General features: G+C 40.7%; 2 protein-coding genes across 3 annotated transcripts in view; one reads left to right on the top strand and one right to left on the bottom strand.

Moving 5' to 3' along the window:
• The first annotated feature begins 217 nt into the window (after positions 1-217).
• LOC109978132 (homeobox protein engrailed-1-B-like) lies at positions 218-8,452 on the top strand. The gene is made up of 2 exons (XM_020627667.2): positions 218-939; positions 4,346-8,452. Exons 1-2 carry the CDS (start codon positions 513-515, stop codon positions 4,663-4,665), a joined length of 747 nt encoding a protein of 248 aa, XP_020483323.1. The 5' UTR covers positions 218-512; the 3' UTR covers positions 4,666-8,452.
• A 4,066-nt stretch (positions 8,453-12,518) lies between these two features.
• Positions 12,519-16,589, bottom strand: part of cnpy1 (canopy FGF signaling regulator 1) — a 17,367-nt gene continuing 13,296 nt past the window's right edge. For both annotated transcript variants that reach the window (XM_020630030.3, XM_065954334.1), the window contains exons 4-6: positions 15,385-15,600; positions 13,778-13,874; positions 12,519-12,665 (exon numbers count right to left, since the gene is read on the bottom strand). In XM_020630030.3, the coding sequence (XP_020485686.1) occupies positions 12,625-12,665; positions 13,778-13,874; positions 15,385-15,600 (354 nt within the window). In that variant the 3' untranslated portion in view covers positions 12,519-12,624. The remainder of the gene's footprint in view (positions 12,666-13,777; positions 13,875-15,384; positions 15,601-16,589) is intronic.

The following is a 16,589-nucleotide window of genomic DNA, read 5'->3' as shown; positions in this document are numbered from 1 at the left end:
TGAACGCATCAAACGCTGACTGATGATTGGGTTAATTTTCGCCTCCAGGGAATTCCGGGAGCCTCCATGTGACCTCAGCTCTGCAGCTCTATTGGTCCAAGGCACGTGTCTAAAAAAGCCGTAGTACTACGTCATCACAGGGTGTGTCAGCCAATAAGAAAAGAGAACAAAATGTGTAGTGAAAGTATGAGCGCGTGTGTTTGTGAGTCAGTTTAGATAAGAGCAGCATCCCCGACAGAGCTCTCACTCATTTATTTTAATTAAAGTGTTTTTTATTTTATTTTAAAAATATGTTATTGAAATAATTAGAAAGGATGCACGAGGACAAACTTTAACAGGAGATTTTTTTTTCATCTTCAGAGAATAAAAACAGCTCAGGATTATTCTGCTCAGCGCCATTTTTATTTTTATTCATAAAAAAAGAAGATTTTTTTGTATAAATTATCACGGTGGGATTATCAACCTTTACAGAGGACACAGAGAGGGGGTCACAGCTGATCCGGATCAGCAGGATGGAGGTGAACGCTCGGGTTGACCCAGGTCAGGAGGAGTCGAACCGGGCCGGGCCGTCCCCACCTCAGCCTCCCGGACCTCCGCAGACCCACCGGGTCACCAACTTCTACATAGACAACATCCTGAGGCCCGACTTCGGCCGGCAGAAGAAGGATGGGACCGTGGTCCGGGAGGGGGGCAGTCTTGGACGGTTGATACGGAGACAAGAGACAAAGTCCTCCAAAAACGCTCAGCGAGTGGAAGATCGGGACCAGGACCGGGACCAGGACCGGGACACAGGGTCATCAGAGGAGCAGCAGGCGGACTGTGAGGCCCGCAGGCCGGAGCTGAGGGCCGGGGAGGATGCTGAGAGGACCCAGGGGGACAAACAGATGCTGTGGCCGGCCTGGGTCTATTGTACCCGGTACTCCGACCGGCCGTCCTCAGGTCAGAAAACCTTTACCACTCTGATCTTTTTAATTCAATTACAATTAAACCAATGAAACAATCACAAGTTTGAGGCTACATTCAAAAAGAAAACAGCTTTTTTTATGTTTTTTCCCTAAATCTTTAAATGTGTTTCGTGATATGATTCTGCAGAAACAAACTGATTTTTATATTCTTTGAAAGACCCCCCCCCCCAAAAAAATAAACACATCAACTTACTGACAAAGAGATCATAGCAACATCAAAACTCAAATAACTGATCATGTTTTATCGAAATTCGTCACATTTTTAACTCTGCACATATATTTTAAATCGACGCAGCTTTAGAGAATATTCTGAAACATTTTCTTCAAAAATGAAACGAGTTCAAGGCGTTTCAAACTCTGCAGCTTTTAAACACACAATCACATTTTTAATACTGACCACAGAGTGGATCGTTTAAATGCAAAAAAACCAACCAAACAAACAAACAAAAATAAAGTTAGGCTGAAGAATGAGTGAAAGAAAGACTTGAAATATGAATAATTGGAGTAAAAACCAAGTTTAACGCCATTGTTCGTCAGATTTCTTTGTTGATGTTTCATTAGCATATTTTTTTTGACAATGGGGGGGTCCAAAAAGTGAAGCAGAGGGTCCTAAAAAAAAGATTCGATGTAAAGTAACGAATTAAACTCGTTTTAAGTTGTTTCATTCTCGCAGAAACAACAAAATAAAGTGCAATTTATGAACATATTTATCTTATGAAGAGTTTGTTGGATTCTGGGGAAAAGTAGGATATTCCGTGAAACATCTCTTTTTGCTGCGGCCTCGTTCTGATCAAATAGACCTACTTATTCATACTCGTGCAAATCAACATATTAATATTAGTACAGGAAATTTAATTGATTTTTCTGTGTGTGTGTGTGTGTGTGTGTGTGTGTGTGTGTGTGTGTGGTTGTTTTAGGAGTGAACTCGTGCTGCACTTGGACTTTTTCTTTGTCAGGATGAGTTCATGCGCTCTCTGTTAAAAAAAAAACAACCTTATTCATATGTTTGTTAAATGTTATGAAAGAGGCATGATGAGGCGGAGGAGCTCGATAATAACCTGTTCTCTAATCTATACAGAGTTTAGTTTAATCCGTGCTAAATGTAGTTTTCATTGTTGTTAATAAAGTTTGAGGAGCTGCAGGCCGCACACAAAGACGCACACACACAGCTGATAGAATACAGATCAATACTGCTTATTAATAGGTCTATTCTTAAACACAGATTTTTAGCTGTATTAACAGTGTAAACATGATTATAAAGATGTACATTTATATGTTATAAAGGCTTTATGTTGATGTTCATGCCTCCTCTCTTTGAGCCCTGCTGTGTTTAACTTCTTCATCACTGGAGCTCTCTCACTCTTTGAATCTGTTCTCTGTTTTCAGCTTCATCCTGATTTAAACAAAAAAAGATCCGAGTGTTAGAAACTTTATTGTTTCGGATATGGGAAACTTCTTCTTTAGGATAAATTTGAGTTTCTATGGTAACAGGGAGGGAAAGAGGCGCCGAACTCCCCCCATCCTCCATCGTAACCCCACCCCCACCCAAAAAAACCTTCTCCTCCTCTTCCTCCTCCTCCTCCTCCTCCTCCTCCTCTTCCTCCTCCTCGTAAAGACACCGTGCACACGCACACGCACAGAGACGCACACACCACGTCCGGCTTTCAAAATCTGGACTTCTGTGTCAACTCAGGATATTTTTATGTTCTCTTTTAAAGTGACAAAACGTCTCTTAAAATATTAAATAAAAACTTACAGATTATTCTAAAAAATAATAATGTTAGATTAAGAAAAAAAAGATGACTAAAGTTTGTTTATAAAAAAAATAATGTAAGATTTCATTCAGAGTTATTCACGTCACATTTATCATTTAGGGTTTTTACAGAAGGCCGACATTAACTTTTCTACTGGACGGAAACGTTCAAATATCATTTTGATTAGACTTCATTTAACTGAATTTTTTATTGAGCAGTGATGTTAAATTAATACATCAATAAATATTCAATCAATGAGTGAAATGTTCACAGAGCAGTGTGTCAGTGTCTGCTCACTCTCACAAAGGTGATAATTCGACTTCACGTTTATTAATCAGCTGCAGTTTCCTACAGGCCCCTTAACTACAGACCTAGCTATAGGTCGTGCATTCTGAAAGGTCTTTTTTATGTCGATTAAATGTTGTGGACAAATATTAAAAACACCTCTCCATAAAACATCAACAGTCAAGTTTCTCTTTATTGTCATTTCAAACATAAAGGCCTGCACAGAGACAGTGCACAGAGTGATAAGGGGTGGTATTAAGAGGTAATAACACAGGGGTTAGATGTAGTGTGAAAGAAACAGAAGGCCTTTTTGAAGTCACAGTTCAAACAAACCAGTATCGGCTGATGTAATTTAGTCTAGGCCTATTGGTCAGCTATAATGCACAATACCTATATGCACAGTAGGATAGGCCTATATGGTGCAAATATACATAATAGCCATCAGTCTATAACTTGTAGTCCATACGTCTCAAACATTTGGAGTTCAAATTAAACGTTTCTATTTAGAGGTAGGATTTTTGTTTACTGCAGAGCTGATGGATTATGGGAATGAAGTATGAGAGTGTTTACAGTTTTGTAATGAAACAATGAAGCCTACCCCCCCATGTTGCCATGGGGGGCAGAAGTTTTATTTCTACCCTCGGTCAGAGAGTTATAACCTGCGTCCATCATCATGCATGGTGCCCACAGTGAGCCTGACGCTTCTTTATGACGGCACCAGCAGCGCGCTCAGACACCACACAGTGCACTTCTACATGCCTTAGCCTACAGCCCACATTATAAATATCATTATTTATAGTTCCAAATATTTATTTAATAAAAACAGTCTGAATATAGGATATTTAGACAGCAGTGGTCAGAGGAGCACGCCCCTGATATTCCACATCCGTCTGATCGCATCTTCTGGTTCTGTAAATTCCTCTCAGAGATTTAAAGTCAGATCTGTTTTAAATTGGGATCGTGTTCACTGGTACACTTCCACTCTAATGTGTCTGTGTCTAACAGATTTTTAAGGCGGGAAGTGTCCTAATGAATGCATCTTTGTTTAGTTCCTCATAATAATATCTAAATTAAGGACTCATCAGATGTTATTATTTATTATAATATCAAATAACTCATCTGATATTTCTGTTTTATAGACTAATGTAGCCTGAAAGACTAATCGATTTGTCTCTAATGAAAAAAGCTTTAGAAAAATAAACAGAGTCACAGTGTTTGGACACTTTCCGTCTTACAAATCAGTTTTAGGCCTATAGACGATTAAAGATCCCCAGTTCAAATGGTCACTCTTAAAACCGAAACACCAGCTCACAGGTTCCTGTTATTATGTCCCCCCCTCAGGACCCAGATCCCGGAAACCAAAGCGGGCCCCGGCTCCAAGCAAGGATGACAAGCGGCCCCGCACGGCCTTCACGGCGGAGCAACTGCTCCGGTTAAAGGCGGAGTTCCAGAAGAACCGGTACCTGACGGAGCAGCGGAGGCAGAGTCTGTCCCGGGATCTCGGCCTGAACGAGTCCCAGATTAAGATCTGGTTCCAGAACAAGCGCGCCAAGATCAAGAAGACTTGTGGGAACAAGAACGCTCTGGCGCAGCACCTGATGGAGCAGGGACTCTACAACCACTCCACCAGCGCAAGAGACGACGAGGCCGACAGCGACTAGACAAATAACCAGACTAAGACCCCTATCAACCTCCTCAGAACCAGCATCATATTTAAGACTGTGTGTGTGTGTGTGTGTGTGTGTGTGTGTGTGTGTGTATGACAAGCAGATTTAACATTTAATAGGTAGACAGAATATTCATTGGAGATATCTGTGTGTCAGTTCTTCCTCATCACAATGAACATTTCAGATATCCACAATGACAGTCTCCCAATAGGGTGAATGACGTCACTTTTACCATTCACATGTTTTGCTTTCAATTTCAGAAATCTACAACATCATTCTTCCTATCCACAATGAAAAATCAAGATAGTAGAGTTCTTCCTTGGAAAAACTCTCATTTCACATAAACCAATCACTTCTAATTGTTTTTTTTTAATGTCAGATGTCCAAAATGAAAAATTATTCCAGATGCCTGTCCATAATTAGTTGTAATTATCCTGAATTATAATCACAATATTCACAACAATATTGTAACTAAATCTCTTTGGCCATTCATGCATCAGTTTCACGTCATTCTTCGTATTCTACGGAAGCCCTCAGCAGACATCCATTAATATATTTGATTACTTTGCTTTACATTAATAAAGAGTATGCTACATTTTCTAGATATGTCGACTTTTTAAAAGTGTCTTTATCTTGAGATAATGAGATGAAAAAGTTGAGGTCTCGAGAAAACAACCTAAAATGACTCGTCATCACGTGGTAACGTGTACAATCAAATGTATAGATTGTGTCCGCAGAGGGCTTCCATACTATCCACAACAATCAAGATATCTGACTTCTTCAAAGGAAAAACTCCCATTTCAGATATCAGCAACTGTTTTAATATTTGTAATTAATGATATTCAAAATTACATTATGGATATCTGGAATGATTTTTAACTTTGCACATCTGACATAGAAATCAATACAAGAAATATGGATGGTAAAAGTGACATAATTAGTCTGAGGAGAAATGACGTTGTGGATATTTGATATTACAATTGTGGATAGCGGGAATGTGATTGTGAATATCTTTAAATACAATTCATACCAGTGAGATTACAGTTTTGACTAGGAGAAATGCTATTACGGATATATATAATATTATTAGTGATAGGATGGTGTTTACTTTAATGTTTAAAATGGCTTGCCATAAGAAAAACCCCCACTGAGAAACCGAACCCCGGGGGCAGCAACAAAAACCTCCTCAGAAACCAGCGTCCATATTTAAGACTGCGTGTTTGTGTGTATGTGTGTGTGTGTCCTCAGGGCTGTAGATGACGACGTCACTCACAGATGGTCACAGAGTTCACCTGTTGTAAACTGAGCTCTCTCAGGTTTAAGTCATCACACCTCTTCACGTCACTTGTTAGCGTGTAGCCTGATGTTAGCATGTGTTAGCTTCTAGTTAAAGGCCTCATTCACTCACTGAGGGTCCGCTGCTAAAAACTTTAATTATCTGTCGTAAAAATGTTAAATGTTAAACTCAGCCTTAAATTAAAGAGCAATACGTGCCTCTCAGGTACAGAAGCCCGAACAGAACACACATCCATACATCTTATTTTACTCATTTTTTCCGTGATAATACGTACCTTTCAATTGTTTTCTCAGTATCTCAAATTATGTATCTTGTTATCTTGGAATAACAATGCTGGTTTTTCACCTGGCTACAACTTAAATTATGAGAAATTAATTTGTTATCACGGGTAAACTGGGTTTAAAAGAGAAGTGTATTGATGCATGTCATCTTAAGGATTCCGTACATGTCAGATGTTAAAGTGGTTGAAAAACAAATCAGGGGCATTTTCTGTTTAAAAAAGAAATGTAGATTAGACAGAAATTTTATTTTGAAAATGAGACACGTCAAATGATCACATGTCGAAAAAAACAAACGATGGCATTTAAACTCAAAGTGTAGAAACAGCAGGTTCACGACCCCATGAACAGTCTGAAGTGCAGAGTGATCAGGTCCAGTGTGGGGTCAGAATCACATCAAGAGCAGCCCTGGACTTTATGTAAGCGGATGTTTACAGAGAGCTGCTGCTTGAAGCGAAACACCAATAAGAGTGTTCCCATTTGAAGTTGTGAGCGGACACGCAGAGACCGAGAGGAGCAGCTGACTGAGGACAAACACAGACTGATAAAAGCTCAGATGGACGAATAACTCTTCACATTTATCAGTGATGTTTTTTTTTTAAAGTGGAGACACAGTGGTCACCCACTCTGCAGCCCTGAAGTGTCTGATCAACTTTATCGATGATGAAAAGCTGAAATCCAAAGATTTACCTGCTGCATTCTGAGTACACAGCCTCCAGTGTGTGTGTGTGTGTGTGTGTGTGTGTGTGTGTGTGTGTGTGTGGGCACCTGCAGGCGTGGGCGTGGGAGGGAAATGTTGGACTGACTCCTTGCTAAGTCATAACAGTCTTTTAAAATTGGCTTAATAAGTAAGCAATGATAACTGTAAATACCTTTTACAGGCTTAATAAGGATTTCAATGCTAAATGATGCACATAGTTCAAGTCATTGTTTTTGTTTAATTCAATCTGCAAAACATTTTTTAGGGTGTAACACAAAGTTAACGTAGTCATGATAGAAGAATCTATTGACTAAGATTGTAAAAATCAAAAGACATCAATACCTATAAATAAAAGAAGACACCACTATCAGGTCATTTTTTTTGTCTTTAATTACTAAAAATTGCAACAAATTCCTGCACATTGTCTGAATTGCACAATTACGTTGACAGTGTATTTGTGCAACTTCTTGTCTTACACACTTTAAAGGGTCCCTACTTTTGTTGTATTATAAAAAATGTGTGTTTCCAAAAAGAACTGAAGGAGAACCATTTTGACATCCTTCATTTGAGTCGTTTAATGGGTCATTTGTGTCAGGGAAACATGGGTATAGTAATATCTCAAGGCTGGCTGAGGCTGTGGTGGAGGAGGCCCAATGTGAGGTCTTTTAATGGGGGAACATAAATCCTGGAGACGCCCCTGCCTGCAGGTCCGCAGGTGTGTAGATGTGGGAGGTACAGACACGTTCATGTCGAACAGTCTGTGATTGGCTGCTGTTCGTGTTTGTGTGTGTGTCAAGGTGTGTATGTGTGTGAACAGAATTTAGTTATGAATTGTTTCTTTAGATTTTCTAAAAACAAAGAAAAAAATTCTCCCCGCATTCAGGATTTGAATTGAATTATTCTGATTTTTGTGCTGAAAGAAAACAAATGTTCGTTTTGTGTTATTGTTTTTTTTTCTCCGAGTCTGCCGACAGCTCCGATTCTAAAGATGTCTGTCAAAATAAAGAAAAAAATCGGACTATCAACTTCAAAACTTTGTGCCTAAAACACGTTCAGAAACACACACACATGCACGTCCTTTCATTATGATCCGAGAGTCTGCGGACTGAGCCCCGCACGGCTCGGCCCCGCACGGCTCGGCCCCGCACAGCTCTGTAAAGACTGTCATGTTGTCGTGAATGTTCCAGAAAACAGTCCCGCTGTTGTTGTTTTTTTTTTATTTATGAAACATGTGGACTGTTAACAGTTTAAATTATTTTTTTCCCCTGCAGTTTCTGATGTGTTTGAACGCAGCATGTGGCGGCCTGTGCGGGTCTGAAAGATCTTTATGTTTCTGTGTTTTTTTTTTTTTATCAGATATGCCTTAACACACACAAACAGACACACACACAAAGGGTCCCTGAGCAGCTGATTTTATATCCTTTATAATGTTTAATATACTGAGCAGCTAACGGTCTGTGTACATAATTTATATCAGGGTGTTGTTGTTGATGATGATGATGATGATGATGATGATGATGAATAAAAAAAACAACAATGTAAATCAGATTGTTCACATCGTTATTTTATGGATTTCATTTTGAACAAAACAGATTCTATAAACAGGAGAGTATTTATTATTATTATCATTATATTATGTTGATTTATCGAGTCTTTAGGAGGTTTTATTAAAATATTCTGATTTAAAGCAGAGACAGTGAAGAAAACATGGAGGGACTTTGTGAATGATGCCCGCAAAAGGTTCAAATTGTTTTGGGGTCAGGGTCCAGTTTAACGCTCTGTTGCATCAACTTTATAAGCGTTTGTCTTAATGTAGGATTTCAGGTCTTCAACAGTTCAGGGTCTCCTCAGTCTTGTTTCATTCTTCTTAATGGGTGACAAGTCAGGACTGCAGGAAGGCCAGTTTATCACCTGGACTCTTAAAGTATGGAGCCCTTCTGTTGTAATACACGCAGAATGTGGTTTGGCATTAATGGAGCCTTCCTACATCTGCAGGTTACCCATGTCATGTGCACTAATGCACACCCATACCATCACTGATGCTTACTTTTAAACTGAGCGTGGGTAACAAGCTGGTGTCCATTATTTCCAAACAGAAAAGTCAATTTTGACTCGTCTGACCACAGGAAAGTTTTTCCCCTTTGCCTCAGTCCATCTTCAGTGACCTGAATCATCCCCTAAAAGAGGCGGCGTTTCTGGACCTGGTTTAAATTCGGTTTCCTCTCTGCATGGTCGAGTTTCAGCTTCACTTGTGAATGCAGTGGTGAATTGTGTTCACCGACAATGGCTTTTGAAAGCGTTCCTTGAGCCCACGCAGTGATTTCCACTGCAGAATAATGCCAATTTTTAATGATTTCCACCGCAGACTGGTGTCAGTGAATGCGGCACAGACTGGTGTCAATGAATGCAGCACAGGCTGGTGTCAGTGAATGCAGCACAGACTGGTGTCAGTGAATGCAGCACAGACTGGTGTCAGTGAATGCAGCACAGACTGGTGTCAGTGAATGCAACACAGTTATAGACTGCACCTCTTCCTCTTGTTGTTGAAGTAGCTCAGATCTCTCTGACCTGATGATCTGAGGATGTTAGATGTGGTTAGACGTGAGCAGAAGCTGTGTTTGGGCCCTCTGCTCAGTGTGAGGCTGTCAGTCAAAGGGGGGGGTGGGGGGGGGGGGGGTGATGATAATGAGGGGGAACCTGGATGAAGGTCAAATGATCTCTGTGAGCTAAGAGCAGCAGGTGAGAACAGTGCAGCAGGTATACAGCTGAGACATTCAGACTGTCTGAGTGAAGGACTCTTTAATAACATTTATATCTCCTTTATTCTCAATGAATTAGTAACACTTTTAAACATCTGTTTTAAGAGTTTTACACGGCATCATTTTAAAAACATAACTAATCCTGCTGTTTAAAGGGATAGTTCAGTATTTTCAAAGATGGGTTATATGAGGTACTTATTAATAGTAAGTTTATTACCCACAGGTGATGTTGGTCATAGCCTCATTATTGAGAAACTGTTTGGAGTCAAATCTTTTTTTTTTTTTCAGTTTGGATGTATTTGTTGTTTCCTTACAAGCCTGCAAACAGAACAGCTGATCAGTGCACAGCAGGTGGAGGAAGGCGTTACTGTATGTGTTGCATTTGAGAAGCAGTCTAAAACAACGAGGCTTTCTGATGACTTTGACAAAACAATCTAAATATAGGCGTATACACTAACCCCGACATTGTTTCTTGGTTCAGATCTTATGGTGACAGACAGGGGCAAGTAAACTGCAACGGGCAACATGACTTACATTGGGCCAAACATGCAACACATTTTTAGAAACAATATTATTCAAATGCAGAAGTCCAAAAACAAATGCAACAACTGAGATGCTGCAAGTGAAAGAAACGTGCTGCAAAAAAGCAGCAACAACTGCAATCACATTAAACATGCTGCAAATAACAGATATTTAGAAAAACATCTGCAAATTGATAAAAGGAACAGACTGTAAATACACATGTCTCAGTGATGTCACTCATTGGTTACTGTAGGGCCAGTTTGTAGTCAGCCAATAGTAACTTAAAGGCAGCATATCACCACATCACACTTACTTCAGTTAATAAATGAATTCTCTCCGGTGCTCGTTTAATTGGACAAAGACAGTATAGTCATCATAGTAAACAATGTAATCATTGTTTATTTGATATTGTTAGAATTTGATAAATAATGCGACTTCATTATTCATTTAATGTTTGTCGTGCCTCCTGAGAATCTCCCTGTCCCACCTAAAGACTTCAGGGGCAGGCTGTCCTGAAACTTTTGAGACATTTTCAAGAGTGGCTGTAGGAAAACATTTAAAAACACTTCAGCAGACACACACACACACACACATACACACATACACACACACATTTTATCATTGTGAGCTCTGAACACAGAAACAAAAGAAGATCTCGCTCTTTTCTTTTTTGTTAAAGTCTCTGCAAAACTTTTCGCCCACAGGTCGTTTCGCTTTCTAGATTGTTCTGCAAGCGTGGAGGAGGGAAACCTTAAATTGGGGTTATTTACCCAGAGTTCCTGTGTCCTGGTGTCTTTAAGGTAACCTCTCCTGCAGGCGGAGCAAAGGGCAGATGAGTGGAGAAAAGAAAAGTACATATCAGTGAGTCCTGATGTCCCCCCGTGTCTCCTGCAGACAAAGACCGGCACCCCCCCTGGCCCCCTTCCCCCTACTGAGAGATCTGTCCACAGGCTCTAAATGCTTCCCAGTCAAACTTGGAATATGGATGAAGGGGACGGGGGCTTTTGTGGCGGAAATATAATTACGGCCTGTGAAAGCTGAAGGAGGTGGAGAATGGGGGATGACATCAGAGCGATTTCACACCCGGCCCCGGACGGCCGGGCCAAGCCGAGGCCTCGCCGCGCTCTGCTGATCAAAGCCTGCCAGAGACAGAAACACTTAACTATGCTAATCTGCAGGACAAATATATTTTAATCTTGTTAGAATACAAGTTAATGCCGCCGCTCAGAGAGGCAACTTTCTGCTGGAAGATACTAAACTCTGTTTCTGTTCAACAAACACACTCGTAGAAACAACAGAGAGCAGGAAGTCCCGCCTCTTTCATCCTCTGCAGACACTGACCTGCTGTGATGCTCAACACGCTCTCATCCATCATCAACATTCACATCAGACAATCTGCAGGTGACAAATATTTCTGTGTTTAATGCTGCTGTCTTAAAGTCTGTTGAAGAAGTAATGTGAGTTATGGTGCAGGTGGTTTGCCCCTCAAAGAATCGCTGCTCATCATGGTGAAGGTGTTGCTGGGAGCTGTGCTGAGGAAGTCACTTGCCCCTGGTGGGGTCTCTCAAGCCCGTTCAGGAGGGTCCAGACTAGAAGCGGTTTAAACTAGTTCTCTCTGTTACGTCACCCAGAACAGGACTCAGACCTGGGTGGAGCTGGAGAGCTGGTGGTCAGACTTTTTCCCCCCTGGGGTTCTGCAGGACTCAGTAAGAAGAAGACACATGGAGCCACCACCCTTTAGGATCACCACCCAGGGGGGGTCAGGTGCTCTGCCAAGTCCAGCGGCAGTGAAATGTGTGGACCCAGGTGTGCCGATTCGTGCAGACTGACGCTCACACACACACACACACACACACACACACACACACACACACACACACACACACACACCATATTTTCATATGGGACCTAACAGCCTCAAGTGGACACTCAGGGAACTGCAGTTTTTTTGTACTTCCACATTGTCTTCATTTTTCAGACCTCTTGGTCTAAACGAGTTTCCTCTCTGTAGACTTTGGCACCACTCAGCATACGGCTGCTGCTCTATCTGCACCAATCGGACGAGAGACTGCCTCGTCACCTGCATGTCTGAATGGGGAAACACTGCATATCTTTTTTTTTTTTTTAATTGCTTATATTTCTATTTTATTCCTGCAGCTCAGAGTGAAACATTAACTCAAAAAAGCAGACACTGTTCGATCAGTGACACATTACTATGAGTGTGTTCATCAGAAATAACCAGCAGCATGCACACAACACACACACTCAGGTACACAACACACCACAGTGGATTATCATTTCATATTTTCTTTATTAAAAAGACATCAGTGATTAAGCAGATAAGATTCAGTTAAGGCCTCTCAGTGTAACACAGCTTCTTCTTGATCATCACATAAACTATAACTCCTCGTTAGTGTGTGCGCTGCCTCTGCAGTAATCTGAAACACACACACACACACACACACACACACACACACACACACACACACACACACACACACACACACACACACACACACACACACACACACACACACACACACACACACACACACACACACACACACACACACACACACACACACACACACACACACACACACACACACACACACACACACACACACACACACACGAGGATGTTAACTCATCTGCAGTCATACACAAACAATAAACACAAAGACTTTTTTTGTGTTGTTTGATTTAAGACAGAAAACAAGATTCAATTTTCAGTTTCAGAAGTTTATCCTGTATCCTCATTGTAGTGTGTGTTTGTGTATATTTATAAAATAATGGACAACATGACAGCTTCCCGAAAGTGAACCCTAAAACTGCTGAGTATAAGCAGCATAAATCACAAGCTCCGCCTCCTCCTCCATGTTAACAGATGGGACATGGATCAAACTATAATATCAGAATGCAAGTAAATTGAGTATTTTTCTAAAACTTCTGTCATTGCAGTGAGTTCTTTTAATGCTGAGAGAGTTATGATTATGTCCAAGTGTAATTATTTTATTCAATACTATAAAAAGATGAGTAACATCATGATTGACAGCTCTATTGACAAATGAGGCCCCTGCAGCGCTGTGTGCACCAGATTATTAATCTAGAGGAGGAGCGAGTCATTGAGCTTTCCATCAACTGAATGTCTGCTTCATACCGACACAAAAATATTTTATTACTGTTCGATGTTGAATGGTTAGTTAAATGAGTGATTTTGGTTAGAGGAGGGGGCAGGACGTAAAAACCACGGCACAGTCTACTTACTGCATAGACTTTGAATGTGAATTTGCAATAATTCAGCCCCCAGTCACAGTAGTGTTTTGGCTTCACTTTTTGACAACAGGCAATGTCCATCTTTCTATACAGTCAATGGTCTGAAGAGTGTGAGTGCTGCAGACACATGCACTCGTGTGTGAATTCATTTAATCATTTTTGACACAAACATAAAATCAGCAGCTGTGTCACCCCTGAGAAGTAGTCTGTGTGTATGAGGCTGTGATACAGTGTGTGTGTGTGTGTGTGTGTGTGTGTGTGTGTGAGATTCTACCTGACACTCCGTTACATAACTCGTCTTTCACGTCTTGACTCTCCTCACTGAACAGAGACATGATGTCATCTTCCAGATCCTCCACGATGCTCTCACACTGAAACACACACACACACACACACACACACACACACACACACACACACACACACACACACACACACACACACACACACACACACACACACACACACACACACACACACACACACACACACACACACACACACACACACACACACACGTAAGAAATAAAATAAACGTGATTGAGATATTTTATGGAACAATAACAAATTGTGTGTTAAGTAAAAACGTGTTTAAACATTTCTCACTCCTTTCTTAGATTCGCTCACTTTTATTTCATAATAATAATAATAAAGAAAATATTTTATACTGACCTCATCTCGTAAATCAATAAATAGTCCTGAAAATGGTGAATTGTAGATTTAAATACGATACTAGTCAAAATCAAACAATATAAATACACGTTAGATACCATGGTAACTAAAATAGGCCCCTCATTTTGGGTAATTTCTTGTTTTGAAATTACCAAAAACTGCAGGCAAACTACCGCACACAATACACTGGTATTGTTTCTGTAGACATTTTATTTGTGCAATTTAGACAGTGTGACCTCCTCTGCTCTCTGTCTGTAAGAGAAGTAAACAAAACGTTTGCATCTTTATGAAACGCTGAAAGGAATGTTTGCCGACATGCTTGTTGCTAACCATTACCTTGAAGTGCCCCACTGCTATCTTTTTTTAACTGCAGACTTATTTGAATCAAAAACACATGAGGGAACAGATTATTATTTCTACTGAATATAGCTATGATTTGATTTTTTAATTAAATGAAGACTTGTGTAAATCAGTGTACTTCTTGTGATGAAAGACACAACAGAAAACTCAAAGTACTTGGTCTTTTTCGATTCTCTGATTTTTCGAAATTTTCAAAATCCAAAAACTATATTATTTAAAGAAGAATAGAAACAAACGGATAAATACTTCTTTTGGAAGAGTGTGAACAAACAAACTTTTAAACTAATTCCCAATTTCTAATAATGTTTATTGTACATTTGTTGTAATGTATTATTCATTAGTTTAAGACATTTTGTCTGATTGAAACATTTGTCTACCATGAAGACTTTTCCATAATAATCCTGTTGACACAAATGAAAGCCTGTGATTGGACAGAGTTAGAAATGTGAGATATGTCCTCACTTTGAATCGATTTTCTTTGATGTTTAAATTTACAGATTTAAAGACTTAATATTACTTTGAATAAATGAACAAAACAGACATCAGTCCACAGATCATTCTTCTATCAAACAGCTGCACAGCTACACAGCTCCGCACATTGAGTATTTATATATATATATTTTTAAATTGTATACTCCCCTTTTCTATTTTTATTATTATTAATTAATGTACAGTAGGAGTAGTGCTCTGTTTAAAGCACTTTACTTCTACTTCCTGTTTCTATGTTCATTATTTTTGCACCAAAACACCACTCAAACTTATATGTGTCAATGTACTTGACAAAAAAAAACCCCTTCTGATTCTTAATAATATTAAATAAATAACTTATATTCTAAATGTTGCACTCACTGCAAACTTCAGCGCTCCAGATGCCTCGGGGCCGTCAAACTGAAAGTTTTTAAAGTCCGGGAAGTCTGCGTCGGCCCCTCCCCCACTGCGTGGAGCAAACCTCCTGTAGTCTCTGATCTGTGTGTCCGGGTCCATGTGCAGGGCGTAGTCACTCATGCCGTCACACACACCTTCCAGGAGCTCAGCCAGGTGAGTCTGTGAGCGAGCCAGAGGCACCTGAATGCACCGCAGAGAGAGAGGGAGAGAAAGAGAGAGAGAGAGAGAGAGAGAGAGAGAGAGAGAGAGAGAGAGAGAGAGACCGAGAGAGAGACAGATAGAGATAGGGGTGAGACATCAGGCTTTAAAAAATAATATTAAACATATCTTGAACATGTGTGACTGTGTTGCTATGGAAACCAATCAGCAGCACCCCTGAAAGAGGGGATGTGGTGGTGTGAGGGGGGGTCAGCAGGGTGACCTCCTGTTTCCGCTGTTTTCTCCTTCTTCACAAACAAACTCTGACTTTTAACCTGCAGCAGGATCATCCCACACAACCTCTGCGCTCCTCCCCCCTCTCCTGCTTTTCTTCTCCCTCCTATCATCCTGCTCCTCTTCCTCTTCCTTCTCCTGCCCCCTCCATATTCTTTCTTTGCTGTCCTTGCTGTCTCTCCTCAGTCTCTACTTCTCTTTTCCATCTCCTTTTCTTTTCTATTACTCCTCTCCCAAGCCCCCCTTTCCTTTCTCCCTGTTTTTCTCCTCCTCTCCTTTTTTCTTCCTTCTTGTTTCTCCCTCCTCTCAATCTCCTCCTCCACCTATTTCCTGCCCTCTCTTCTGTCTCTCCTTCCACCCCTCTCTTCCACTTGTTTCTTTCCTCTCCCTCTCTTCTTCTGTCTTCTCCTACTACTTTTTTTATCCCCTTCTCCTTCCATATTCCTCTCCCTTGTTTATTTCTCCTCCCACCCTACTCTTTCACTCTCCTCTGTCTCCTCTACCCTTCCGACTCCTTTTCTCTCTCTTCCTCCACAGCGAACTTTTTTCTTCCACTTCTCCCCCAATCACTTTTCCTCTTCCCCCTCCTCCTTCTCTACCTCCTCTTCCCTCCCCCCCTACCTGCTCCCTATACAACCTGCATTGCTCCTACTCTTCTTCATCCTACCTACACTCCCCTTTCTTCTTTCCTCTCCTCCCTCTCCATTTCTGCCAATCCCTCTTTCTGTCTTCCCTCC

This window comes from Labrus bergylta, chromosome 4, assembly GCF_963930695.1.
Source record: "Labrus bergylta chromosome 4, fLabBer1.1, whole genome shotgun sequence".
In the NCBI taxonomy this organism is placed as follows: Eukaryota; Metazoa; Chordata; class Actinopteri; order Labriformes; family Labridae; genus Labrus; species Labrus bergylta.
This window is presented reverse-complemented; position numbering and strand designations above follow the sequence as displayed.